This window comes from Haematobia irritans, chromosome 2 (genome assembly GCF_050003625.1).
Source record: "Haematobia irritans isolate KBUSLIRL chromosome 2, ASM5000362v1, whole genome shotgun sequence".
NCBI classification, from domain to species: domain Eukaryota; kingdom Metazoa; phylum Arthropoda; class Insecta; order Diptera; family Muscidae; genus Haematobia; species Haematobia irritans.
Window position 1 is genome coordinate 14,241,142 of NC_134398.1, and position 13,858 is coordinate 14,254,999.

Here is a 13,858-nt window from a genome sequence, read left to right on the forward strand (position 1 = left end):
ATTTTTGACAAAATTTTCTATAGAAATAAAATTTTGACAAAATTTTCTTTAGAAATAAAAATTTTGACAAAATTTTCTTTAGAAAAATATTTTGATAAAATTTTCTATAGAAATACATTTTTGACAAAATTTTCTATAGAATTAAAATTTTGACAAAATTTTCTATAGAAATAAAATTTTGAAAAAATTTGTATAGAAATAAAATTTTGAAAAAAATTTCTATAGAAATAAAATATTGACAAAATTTTCTATAAGAGTAAAATTTCTATAGGAGTAAAATTGTCAAAATATTTTTCTTTGGAAAAATATTTTGACAAAATTTTCTTTAGAAAAATATTTTGATAAAATTTTCTATAGAAATAAATTTTTGACAAAATTTTCTATAGAAAAAAAATTTTGAAAAAATTTTCTATAGAAATAAAATTTTGACTAAATTTGCTATAGAAATAAAATTTTGCAAACATTTTCTCCAGAAATAAAATTTTGCCAAAATTTTCTATAGAAATAAAATTTTGACAAAATTTTCTATAGAAATAAAATTTTGAAAAAATTTTCTATACAAATAAAATTTTGAAAAAATTTTCTATAGAAATAAAATTTTTGGCAAAATTTTCTATAGAAATAAAATTTTGATAACATTTTCTATAGAAATAAAATTTTGACAAAACTTTTGACAAAATTTTCTTTAGAAAAATAATTTTAATAAAATTTTCTATAGAAATAAAGTTTTGACAAAATTTTCTATAGAAATAAAATTTTGAAAAAAAAAATTCTATAAAAATAAAATGTTGACAAAAATTTCTATAGAAATAAAATATTGACAAAATTTTCTATAGGAGTAAAATTGTGACAAAATGTTCTTTAGAAAAATATTTTGACAAAATTTTCTATAGAAATAAATTTTTGACAAAATTTTCTATAGAAATAAAATTTTGACAAAATTTTCTATAGAAATAAAATTTTGACTAAATTTGCTATAGAAATAAAATTTTGAAAACATTTTCTCCAGAAATAAAATTTTGCCAAAATTTTCTATAGAAATAAAATTTTGACAAAATTTTCTATAGAAATAAAATTTTGAAAAAATTTTCTATAGAAATAAAATTTTGACAAAATTTTCTATAAAAAAATTTTTTTGGCAAAATTTTCTATAGAAATAAAATTTTGATAACATTTTCTATAGAAATAAAATTTTGGCAAAATTATCTATAGAAATAAAATTTTGACAAAACTTTTGACAAAATTTTCTTTAGAAAAATAATTTTAATAAAATTTTCTATAAAAATAAATTTTTGACAAATTTTTCTATAGAAATAAAATTTTGAAAAAAATTTCTATAAAAATAAAATGTTGACAAAAATTTCTATAGAAATAAAATTTTGACAAAATTTTTTTTATAGAGATAAAATTTAAAGAAAATAAATCACCTAAGTGTAGTCAGTAGTTCTTCTTAAAGTGGTGTTTAAATTATAACGAAAATGCTTCAACTTTGAATTTGTGTATATATAATTTTATAAATACATTATTAATTTTATGTATTTAAATCATTATATTAAATAATTTTTTGACACATTTTTTGCCTAGCAACATTTTATACTAAAAGGGCAAACTTGTTTCGATAAAGAAGTGCTTATGTGGAAAATGGAAATTTTTTATTTTTCAAATTATTTATTTACAAAAAAAAATACAATTTTAGAAACTGAATTATTTTTTTCTATAACGTCCCGTAATCAATTCCAAGAGGAACACCATAGAGCTTAATACTAAACCTCCTATGATTATCATCCAAAGCCCATAGAGATCTTCCATAAATAAAGCCTTAGGTCCTTCGTCATTCTGCTTAGGTCTTAGCAAAGATATTTCTTTCATTTTTAACATATCGGAGAAGGTGTAGGTATGCCAAGCATCCATTAAACCCAAATCATGCATTCGATGGATGAGATAATCAAAAGGCTCTTTATATTCGGAATCCTTTTGCAAGCGAAGACCATATAAACGTGGTGAAGCTATGGTCAAATTATCATAGACACAAAAAAATCTTATGGGTTAAGCTCTGTTGCTGTCGTTTGAATGTCTGCCATACAGTGGAGGTCATGAAATATCCGTAAGAGGTATTGAAATCTTGACGTACAATTTGGAAGAAGGTATTATTTGTGGTAATAATCATCTTTTTCACTAAATATGGCGGTTCCATATAAACAGTCTCGGTGGCTAATATAGGCAAACCGACATTATTGAGTTCATCGTAATTGTCGATGTGTTTGTGATAGGGTGGGGTGGTTAGAAGAGATTTTACCCTTACAGAAAATTGGATACCTATAACCAAACCATTGATGAACATTAGAATGTATAACGTTTTAAGACTGAGATTTGGTAATTTTCTGGGCAAAAATGATTGGCCCAAAACACTGCGCCAAGACTTATCGTTCAAAATCAAACTCCAAATTCCTTTTAGACTTCCAAAAATCCAATCAATCAAAGAATGAAGTAGGGAAAAGATTAACGAGGATAGGAATAGAAATCCAAAAAATTTACTATTCAAAAGTGTCATATAAATTTCACCATTACTAAAGGGTCTGGGACATGGAACCATTAGTTCGACTTTAGTTATTTCTATGACAGCTGTGTTCATACGCCAGGTACCCCTATAACCTTCATCAATGGTAATGGGAATATCCACTAGATTTTGTTCTACCAGATCTACCACGCGAGTATAAAATACTGATTTATCCAATATGGGAGTTTGATAAAATTGTAGAGTGGCATTAAAGCGTTCAGCAAATAAAAGAACTAATTTGTTCCAAGGTCCACTCAGTTGTAAGTCTCTGTGTTGATCTAAATATAGATAAGTTCGTGGCACCAGTTGTTCTACATATATGATAATTGTTCTATTGTGCATATTCTTCCAATTTTGGGGATATAATGGACTCTCCCCATTTCCCAAACTCCAATGATATTGTGGATAAGGTCTGAGATTATAACGGGAAATTATAATCCCTTGCAAGCAGTCCATAAATACCAAAAGAATTTTTATAAAATTATTTTTTTCACATCCTCGCAATAATTGACTTAGGAATTTGTTGTCATTGCTTTCTCCATTATGATGAGTTATAATTAAAATTCTTGTCTGACGCATATAATCCAAAGTCTGGGCTAAATAATCGAATAATCCTGGATCCCAATTAGCAGGCATAAAGATAACCACAATAATTTCGGAATTGAAAAAGTCCTTGAAAATAAAATTTTCTCTGCCCTTGCTCATTATAGTTTTGGGAAATATAATCTGGTATAATTCGTCCATGGTTGTGTGATGATGATTTCCTTCTTCATTCGATAATATCAGAAATACGGTATTGAATGGTGATTCCTTATATATTTCTGCCAATAGCTTTGGTATTCCATAATTGTAGGAATCTGTAGCATATTCCAATCCATTGTATTGCAAGGTTTGTCTTGGTATTAGTGCTACTAAAATTTTACAAATTAACAATGGTTTTTGAAAATATTTCATTGTAACTAAGTGAAGAACACTTCTATATACTATTTCAAGCTTAGTTGAAATTTTTAATTACATTTACTTAATTATTGATCGGTTTTATTTCATTTATCATTTCTTTAGTGGGGGTTTCTAATGAAATGTCAAATGTAAGACCATTTTTTAAGTACATAGGAAATATATAATTTTTTTTTTTGATGTGTTAGAGTGATTTCGTTTCTGTGACGTTAGTGTTGACCTAATGTTACACTACTTTTGGATAATTAACTGTATTTTTAGTGATCCTTAAACCAAAAGTTATGGCTAAATTGTTTGGAAAATGTTGGACTTTCTATTAGGATGTGATAATGCAACCTAAATTTTAAAATACGCAATTGCATGTAGTATATTCTGATTCAGGCTGATCTGATGTAAATAGAACATATCAAATAGGGTCCATAGCGCTCCCCTGGGGAACGCCCGTTCTTATAGGTAGGTTTCAGTGTACTCATCTCACCATTCTCTTGTACATAGAATAGTCGGTTTTGAATATAAGATTGGATAAATAAATATAATATAAATATATAAATAATAATATTAATAATAATATAAATATATAAATAAGTAATAGTTTATTCAAACAAGCTATTTGACTTTGTATAATAGACCATCGAGCCATACTTTGTAAAATGCTTGTGAAATATCTAGACACGCAGATGTACAGTATTGTCTCGATTCAAAAGCTAGATTTTTGTTTTCAGCAAGCGTTGTATTTGTTCGATTGTTCCGTGACTCTTTCTGAATCCAAATTGATGATTTATATATTTATACCCTGCGCCACACTGTGGAACAGGGTATTATAAGTTAGTGCATATGTTTGCAACACCCGGAAGGAGACGAGATAGACACATGGTGTCTTTGGCTCCTGAGTCGATATGTCCGTCTGTCCGTGAACACATTTTTGTAATCAAAGTCTAGGTCGCAGTTTTAGTCCAATCGACTTCAAATTTGGCACAAGTATGTGTTTTGGCTCAGAGTAGAATCCTATTGATTTTGGAAGAAATCGGTTCAGATTTAGATATAGCTCCCATATATATTTCGCCCGATATGGACTTATATGGCCCCAGAAGCCAGATTTTTACACTAATTTGCTTAAAATTTTGCACAAGAAGAACAATTAGTACTATAGTCAAGTGTGCTAAATTTGATTGAAATCGGTTCAGATTTAAATATAGCTCCCATATATATCTTTCACCCGATATGGACTAAAACGGTTCCAGAAGCCAGAGTTTTACCCAAATTTGGTTGAAATTTTGCACTAGGTGTACAATTAGTAGTGTAGTCAAGTGTGCCATTTTTTGAATTTTTTGATTTTATTGAAATCGGTTCAGATTTAGATATAGCTCCCATATATATCGTTCCCCCGATTTACACTCATATGACCACAGTGGCCAATCTTTTACTCCGATTTAGTTGAAATTTTGCACAGGGAGTAGAATTAGCATTGTAGCTATGCGTGCCAAATTTGGTTGAAATCGGTTGAGATTTAGATATAGCTCCAATATATAGCTTTCGGCCGATATGACCGAAAGGGCCAATTTTTTTGCTCCGATTTAATTGAAATTTTGCACAGGGACTAGAATTAGCATTGTAGCTATGCGTGCCAAATTTGATTGAAATCGGTTCAGATTTAGATATATCTCCCATATATAGCTTTTGCCCGATTTACACTCATATGACCACAGAGGCCAATTTTTAACTCCGATTTAGTTGAAATTTTGCACAGGGAGTAGAATTAGCATTGTAGCTATGCGTGCCAAATTTGGTTGAAATCGGTTCAGATTTAGATATAGCTCCCATATATATGTTTTTCTGATTTCGACGAAAATCGTCAAAATACCAAAAATTTCCTTGTAAAATCGCCACTGCTTAGTCGAAAAGTTGTAAAATTGACTCTAATTTTCCTAAACTTTTTATACATATATATCGAGCGATAAATCATAAATAAAAATTGCTTCAGATTTAAATGTTTTCCATATTTTTTTTACTAACATTGTGTTCCACCCTAGTGCATTAGCCGACTTAAGTTTTGAGTTTATAGATTTTGTAAAAGTCTATCAAATTCTGTCCAGATCGAGTGATATTTAAATGTATGTATTTGGGACAAACCTTTATATATAGACCCCAACACATTTGACGGATGTAATATGGTATCGAAAATTTAGATCTACAAAGTGGTGCAGGGTATAATATAGTCGGCCCCGCCCGACTTTAGACTTTCCTTACTTGTTGAATTTCAAGAATGATTTAGTCGAAAAAAGCACGCGTTTCTATATTACGCTTCCACATGAACATTTTCTAGATGAGAAGTTATCGATCGCTTACTAAAATAATGCGAACCAAAAACTACCAAAAAATATTATTCTGCAAAAATTTATTTCTTCAGAAAGTTTTGTTACAATTATATTTCTCCAGAAAATTTTGTCAAAATATTTTTCTTTTTGTCAAAATTTTATTTTGTTTTGTTTTTCAACATTTTATTTCTATAGAAAATTTTGCCAAAATTTTATTTCTATAGAATATGTTGTCAAAATGTTATTCCTATAGAAAATTTTGTTAAAATTTTATATCTATAGAAAATTTTGTCAAAATTTTATTTCTATAGAAAATTTTGTTAAAATGTTATATCTATAGAAAATTTTGTCAAAATTTTATTACTGTGCAAATTTTTGTCAAAATTTTATTTCTATAGATAATTTTGGCAAAAGTTATTTCTATAGAAATTTTTTTCAAAATTTGATTTCTATAAAACATTTTGTCAAAATTTTATTTCTATAAATTTTTTTTTCAAAATTTTATTTATATAGAAAATGTTGTTAAAATTTTATTTCTATAGAATATATTGTCAAAATGTTATTTCTATAGAAAATTTTGTTAAAATTTCATATCTATAGAAAATTTTATCAAAATTTTATTTCTATAGAAAATTTTGTTAAAATGTTATATCTATAGAAAATTTTGTTAAAATTTTATTTCTATAAAAAATTTTGTCAAAATTTTATTTCTATAAAAAATTTTGTCAAAATATTATTTCTATACAAAATTTTATCAAAATTTTATTTCTATAGAATATGTTGTCAAAATTTTATTTCTATCAAAAATTTTGTCAAAATGTTATTTCTATAGAAAATTTTATCAAAATTTTATTTCTATAGAAAATGTTGTCAAAGTTTAATTCTATAGAATATGTTGTCAAAATGTTATTTCTATAGATTTTTTTTTAATTTTATATCTATAGAATTTTTTTTTAATTTTATATCTATAGAAAATTTTGTCAAAATTTTATTTCTATAGAAAATTTTGTCAAAATTTTATTTCTATAGAAAATTTTGTCAAGATTTTATTTCTATACAAAATTTTGTCAAGATTTTATTTTTATAGAAAAAAGTTTAATTCTTTAGAAAATTTTCTCAAAATTTTATTTCTATAGAAAACTTTTTCAATTTTTTTTTTTAAATTGAGGAGTTGACAAACAAAATTTTATTCGTTTTAAATTCAGTCTAACGAAGCTCTGGACAATAATCACCCAATGGGACTTTTGTTGAAATTTAGTGAAAAGTACTTTTTCGCTCAAAAAAATACCTTTTTTGTACTTTCTTTTTGTATTTTCCATCCCTGATTGCTTGTAGAACTTTTTTGAGTTCGGACATAGGCTTTACTAGACGACGTTTGTCTTTGGGAGAGTTAAAAATCTCTGTTTTAATTTGCAATGGGAATGTAATGTATTCCCGGCGTCTTTTTGAATGTTGTCTTTTTTTCCATCACCTGGTTCATCAGCTTTAACTTTCGTCTTTACATCTCTGATAATTTTGTTCTATTTGGTCAAAAACATTGCTTTATATATATTGCGCTCCAGCGTTGGGCGCCAGAATATTTATCTTATCAAGTAAATTAAATATGTAGTTCAATGATATAGGATGTTTTCCTATGGTCGAAAGGTCATACTTAGAAATGTCAGCATATTTATCGGAAATTATTTCTTTCCATATATATTATGCTCCAATGTTGGGGGCCAGAACATATCTCTTATCAAAATGATTCCATGCGTAGCTCATAGCCTTCCTTTTGTCCGTATGGCGAACACAGAAATGTCAGCATATTTATTTATTCAGTCTATGGAATACATTCCTTACAGACTAGCAATTCTAGAAATAAATTAAGTCTAAAATAGAATTAAAATTATTTAGGGAAATTGAAAAATCTAAATCAAAGTTATTATTTAAACTGTTAAATTCCTTTAGAGATCTTAAAATTGGCACCAAGGATGCATATTTAGTTCTATGAGCAGGAATTGTGAAATAATCATAAATTCATTAATTTATTTATTGACAGAAGATAAAAATTCTGGTTTAATTAAAAATTCTGGTATATACAAATTTGTCTAAAATTTCTACAACTCTCTAACTGCACTATGCTTCGGCTCATGCCGATACAAACTAAGAATAATGCCACCTTTGAGTAATGACAACTAAATAGCTTTCATTTACCATTTCCCATAAATCTCTTCTTATAAGGCAAATGATAGTTGAAAACTAGTTAAAGTGTATATTGGAAGTTTAATGTGAATACCGTATAAGAACATTAATTAGCCACATTTATGTTAGTCTCTCGAATTTCATAAAACATTCCAGACTATGCCTGTAAATTCTAATCAAATACTGTTTGCCATAATAATTATGGCATTTCAACATTTTGTACAAATTACCAAAGGCATTGATTCTATGGAAAATGAAGTGAACATAGGCAAAATATCCACGGCATTATTGGAAATATATAAAGAAAGACCATACAATACTCTACTACTGATGATGAACCGGGATGGAGATGAAGATGAATATAAAGAAGAAATTTTAAAGTTGCAATTGGATATACCAAAAATTATTTTAGATTTAAATAAGAGTTTAGAATTTAAAAGAATTTTTAATGCCGAAATTATTGTTGTGTATATTATGCCCCAAAATTGGGCGCCAGATTTATTTAATTATTTAACACAAACTTTGAATTATATGCGATCTACAAGAATTTTGGTTATATCATCTCTAAATAAAGATAACCAATGGACTGCTGTAACAAGAGAACTTTTGAAATTATCTGAAAATTCTAAAATCACCAATCTTCTTTTAATGTTCGTGAAGCCTTCAAAGGGATCTATAACTGGTTGCTTCAACCTTAAGCCATATCCTTCATACCATTGGAAATTATGCATCAACGGAATGCCTTATTATCCTCTCAATTGGAAGAATATGCAGAATAAATCCATAATTGTCTATGCTGAACAAACAGTGCCAAGGATTTTCCTCTTCTACGATAGTCAAGGTCATCTTCAAATCAGTGGTTCATTTGGTAGACTAATTAAATTATTTGCCAATCATTATAATGCCTCATTGAGAATGTACCAAAAGCCTGTATTGGATAAATCGACATTTTATACCGACGTCACTGGATTGGTTGAACAAAATCTTATTGACATTCCCATAACCACTCGTCTTTCTCCTGTAGATAAATGGCATTTGAATTCGTTAACAGTAGAAGTAACAAGAGTAAATCTAATGGTACCATGTCCTGGACCCTATAGCATGCATGAGTTATATGGAGTTCTCTTGAAGTGGGATTTCATGGCTTGTATTTGCATGGCATCTCTGATATTTTCCATCATTAATTCAATAATCGATTGGATTTTTGATGATTTTGTTGATATTGGAAATTTTCTCCTCAACGACAAAGCTTTGCCCAGTGTCTTGGGTCAATCTTTCGTTGCTCGCAACTCACCCACCTGGAGTTTGAAACTTTTATATCTGCTTATGTTTCTAACTGGTTTCAATATAAACATTCATTTTTCTGCACGCATACAGACATTATTTACGGCTCCCCTCTACCATGGACATTTGGAAGACTTCGATAAGCTGAATCGATCACCTGTGAAAATTGTAGCTACTGAAACTATTTACTCGGATCCACCTTATCCCATACGAAACTTAATTATAACCTCGAATAATACATTTTATCAAGAAGTTCGTAACAATTTTAATACATCATATGGATTTTATATGACTGAAGGTGCATGGGATACCTTCAAAAGGCAACAACAGGGTTTGATCCATAAGATATTTTGTATCTATGATAATCTAACCGTACTATCACCCATAGCTTTTGCCATACGTTTGCAAAAGGATTCGGAGTACCGAGAGCCCTTGGATTATCTTATAGGTCGAGTTCATGATATGGGCCTAATGGATGCTTGGCGTTCGATGACATTTTTGGATATGCAAAAAATGAACGAAGTTTCCGTATTAAGATCTAACGATAATCTTCAAGGGAATGCTAGAGTTTCGAGAGTAATCGATTTATTTTGGGTTTGGCAAATTGTCGGTGTGGGTTTAGTTTTTAGTACTATTGTGTTTTTATTAGAAAATATAACAGGACGCAGATTAAAGAGATGTAGTAATAAAAGGAAATAAATGTTGGAGTTTTTTTTTTTGTACAGAAATAAAGACAGTTTTAATAAAATGTATTAGTTTTATTTTTTTATAAAAGGATTTAGAACTAAATACAATAGAAATACTAAAGAAGAAGCAAAGATTTCTGGAAAATTGCCATTCCGGTTGTAGCACATCGTAATATTGGTCTCAGACTCCATTAGGTATGTATATTCTGGTCCTAGTGAAATTCTGAGTCGTTCTAGCGAGGTCCGTCCATTACGACGCAATCATCTATAGAAATAACATTTTGCAAAAATTCCCTATAGAAATGGAATTTTGATCAAAATTTCTTATAGAAATGGAATTTTGACAAAAATTTCTTACAAAACTGAAATTTTGCAAAAATTTCCTTTAGAAATTAAATTTTGCAAAATTTTCATATAGAAATGAAATTTAGCAAAATTTGCCTATAGAAAAGAAATTTTGCAAAAATTTTCCATAGAAATGAAATTTTGCAAAAAATTTCCTATAGAAATGAAAGTTTGGAAAAATTTCCTATAGAAATAAAATTTTGAAAAAAAAATCCTATGGAAATGAAACTTCGACAAAATTGTATAGAACTAAAATTTTGACACAATTTTATTATAGATATAAAATTTATAAAAAATTTCCAATAGAAATGAAATTTTACAAAATTTTCCCATGGAAACGAAAATTGCCAAAAATTTCCTATAGAAATGAGAATTTGCAAAAATTTTCTATAGAAATAATTTTTTTTTTACAGAAATGAAATATTGCACAAATTTCCTATAGAAATGAAATTTTCACAAAATTTTGTTCAGAAATAAAATTTTGCCAAATTTATCTATAGAAATGAAATTTGCAAACATTTCCTATAGAAATGAAAATTGCAAAAATTAATTTTTCAAAACTGGAAAACTAGAGAAATGAAATTTTGAAAAAAAAAATCTATATAAATTAAATTTTGCAAAAATTTCGTATAGAATTGAAAGTCTTAAAAAATTTCCTATGGGAATGGAATTTTGATAAAATTTTCTATAGAAATCACATTTTTTTAAAATATAATTTCGACAAAATTTCCAATAGAAGTGAAATTTTCTAGACAATAAAATTTAACGAAAATTCCTTTGGAAAAGAAATTTTGATAAAATTTTCTATGGAAATGAAATTTTGACCAAATCATCTATAGAAATTCAATTTTACAAAAATTTCTTTTAGAAATGATTTTTGCAAAAAAAAATTCTATAAATATAAAATTTTGTAAAACTATCCTATAGAAATGACATTTTGCAAACATTTTCTTTAGAAATGAAAATTTTAGAAAATTTTGCATGGAGAAAAAAAAATCTTATGGAAATGAAATTATGACAAAACCCTCTACCGAAATGAAATTTTGACATAACTTCTTATAGAAATGAAATTTTGAAGAAATTTCCTATAGAACTAAAATTTCTAGAATGTTTCCTATGGAAATAAAATTTTGCAAAAATTTCCTCTGAAAATGAAATGTTGACAATATTCCCCAGAATATTAAATTTAGCATAAAATGCTATATAAAAGAAATTTTGATAAAATTTCTTCTAGAAATGAAATTTTCACAAAATTTTCTATTGAAATGAATAGAAATGAAATTTTGAAAAAATTACCTATGGCAATGACATTTTCATAAAATTTCTATGAATTTTTGATTAAATTTGCTAGGAAATTTTGACAAAATTTTCTATTGAAATATTGCAAAAAATACCCAGAAAATTATATTTAGCAAAAAATGCTGTATTAGAGAAAGTTTGATACAATTTTCAAAATATTTCATATAGAAATGAAATTTTGACAAAAATTCCTATGGAATTTTGACAAAATTTCCTATAGAAATGAAATTTTGCAAAACTTTCGTATATAAATGGAATTTTGATAAATTTTCCTTACAATTGAAATTTTGCAAAAATACCTAGAAAAATATATTTAGCAAAAAAATCCTGTATTAAGGGAATTTTAATAAAATTTCCTCTAGAAATTACATTTTGACAAAATTTCCTATATAAATGAAATTTTGCAAAATTTTCGTATATACATGGAATTTTGACAAAATTTTCTATATAAATTAAATTTTGATAAAATATCCTATAGAAATTAAATTTTGCAGAAATTTCCTATATAAATGGAATTTTGACAAAAAATGGCTATAGAATTGAAATTTTGCAAAAACTACATAGAAAATTATATTTAGCAAAAAATTCTGTATTAAAGGCATTTTGATAAAATTTACTACAGAAATGAAATTTTGACAAAATTTGTCTAGGAATTTCATTTTAACAACATTTCGGTCTATATGGGGGCTATACCAAAACTGGACCGATAGGCACCATTTGCGACACACCTATTTGTGATCTTAAAATGCCTCTAGATTTTCAATTTCAAGCAAATCGGCTAGAAAATATAGTCTCTAGACGCCTAAGAAGTAAAATCGGGAGATTGGTCTATATGGGGGTTATACAAAAAAATGAACCGATACACCTCAATTTCGGCACACCTATTTGTGGTCCCAAAATACCTCTAGATTTCCAATTTCAGGCAAATCGGATAGTAAATACAGTTTATAGAAGACCAAGAATAAAAATCGGGAGATCGGTCTATATGGCGGCTATACCAAAACATGGACCGATACGGACCATTTTCTACACACCTCTTTACGGTCCTAAAATACCTCTAGATTTCGAATTTCAGGCAAATAGAAAGTACAGTTTCTAGACGCCCAAGAAGCAAAATCGGGAGATCGGTTTATATGGGGACTATATCAAAACTTGGACCGATATCTTCGAACTTGACCTGCCTGCAAACAAAAAACGAATCTGTGCCAAATTTCAGGACGATAGCGCCTTTATTGAAGGGTGTAGCGTGATTACAACATACAGGCGGACATGATTATATCGTCTTAGAATTTCTCCCTGATCAAGAATATATATATTTTATATAGTAGGAAATCGATTATTTCGATGTGTTACAAACGGACAAATTTTGACAAAAAATCCCAAAAATTTTGACAAAAAAATCCCATAGAAATCACATTTTGACAAAATTTCCTATACAAATGAAATTTTAAAAAAATATCCTATTGAAATGAAAATTTTTGAAAAATTTTCATTGAAATAAACTTTTTCAAAAACTTCCTATAGAAAAGAAATTTTGTAAAAAAAATCGTTTTCTGTTTTCTTTAACTAAGGACATATATTTATATTTTAATATATGAAGTAGTAGAGTTTTGAGAACTATTTCAATCGACATAACTCTTACGGTTTACATTCAAATAGCTCGGGTCATGCGGCGGGTTCCAGTGGCGTATCTCGATAGGTGCCCTTTTTAGATTTTTTTTTAAAAAATTATCTCAATTCAATTAAATTCTCTCTCATTATGCAGTGGGATTGGAAGCTGCCTCAGCACAATTCTTTAAATATTTTTCCTGGTTCATTTAATTCAACTTTCGTGGTGATGTCTCTAGTTGTACTTTGAGTTAGCATACAACAGATATACATAGATTATCATGGGAGGTGATATATTCCAGTTTCAGGATGATATATCAAAAATTAATGTTAATTTAAACAAGATTTTTCACTTTAAGGGAATATATAACGGGGGAAATTATTGACTTCTATATTACGCCTCAGCATTGGGTGCCAGAACAATTCTATTATCAAGAAGATTCTATGGTCGGAAAGGGTGTACTGAGAAATGTCAGATTATTTATGGAAAATTTTTGCTCTATATATTATGGCCCCGTGTTGGGCGCCAGAAAATTTATGTGATCAAAGTTGTTCTATGTTTGCTCAATAACAAAGGGAACCATTCCATAGTCCGAACCGGGTAATCAGAAATATCAGTATCTTTA

At 27.8% G+C, this 13,858-nt stretch overlaps 1 protein-coding gene across 1 annotated transcript; it reads right to left on the reverse strand.

Moving 5' to 3' along the window:
- Window positions 1–1,704: 1,704 nt before the first annotated feature.
- On the reverse strand, window positions 1,705–12,341 carry LOC142224456 (uncharacterized). The gene is made up of 4 exons (XM_075294227.1): window positions 12,318–12,341; window positions 8,967–8,994; window positions 2,053–3,468; window positions 1,705–2,006 (listed from the first exon to the last, which is right to left on the reverse strand). The coding sequence occupies exons 1-4, from the start codon at window positions 12,339–12,341 to the stop codon at window positions 1,705–1,707; spliced, it is 1,770 nt and encodes a 589-aa protein (XP_075150342.1).
- Window positions 12,342–13,858: the final 1,517 nt, after the last annotated feature.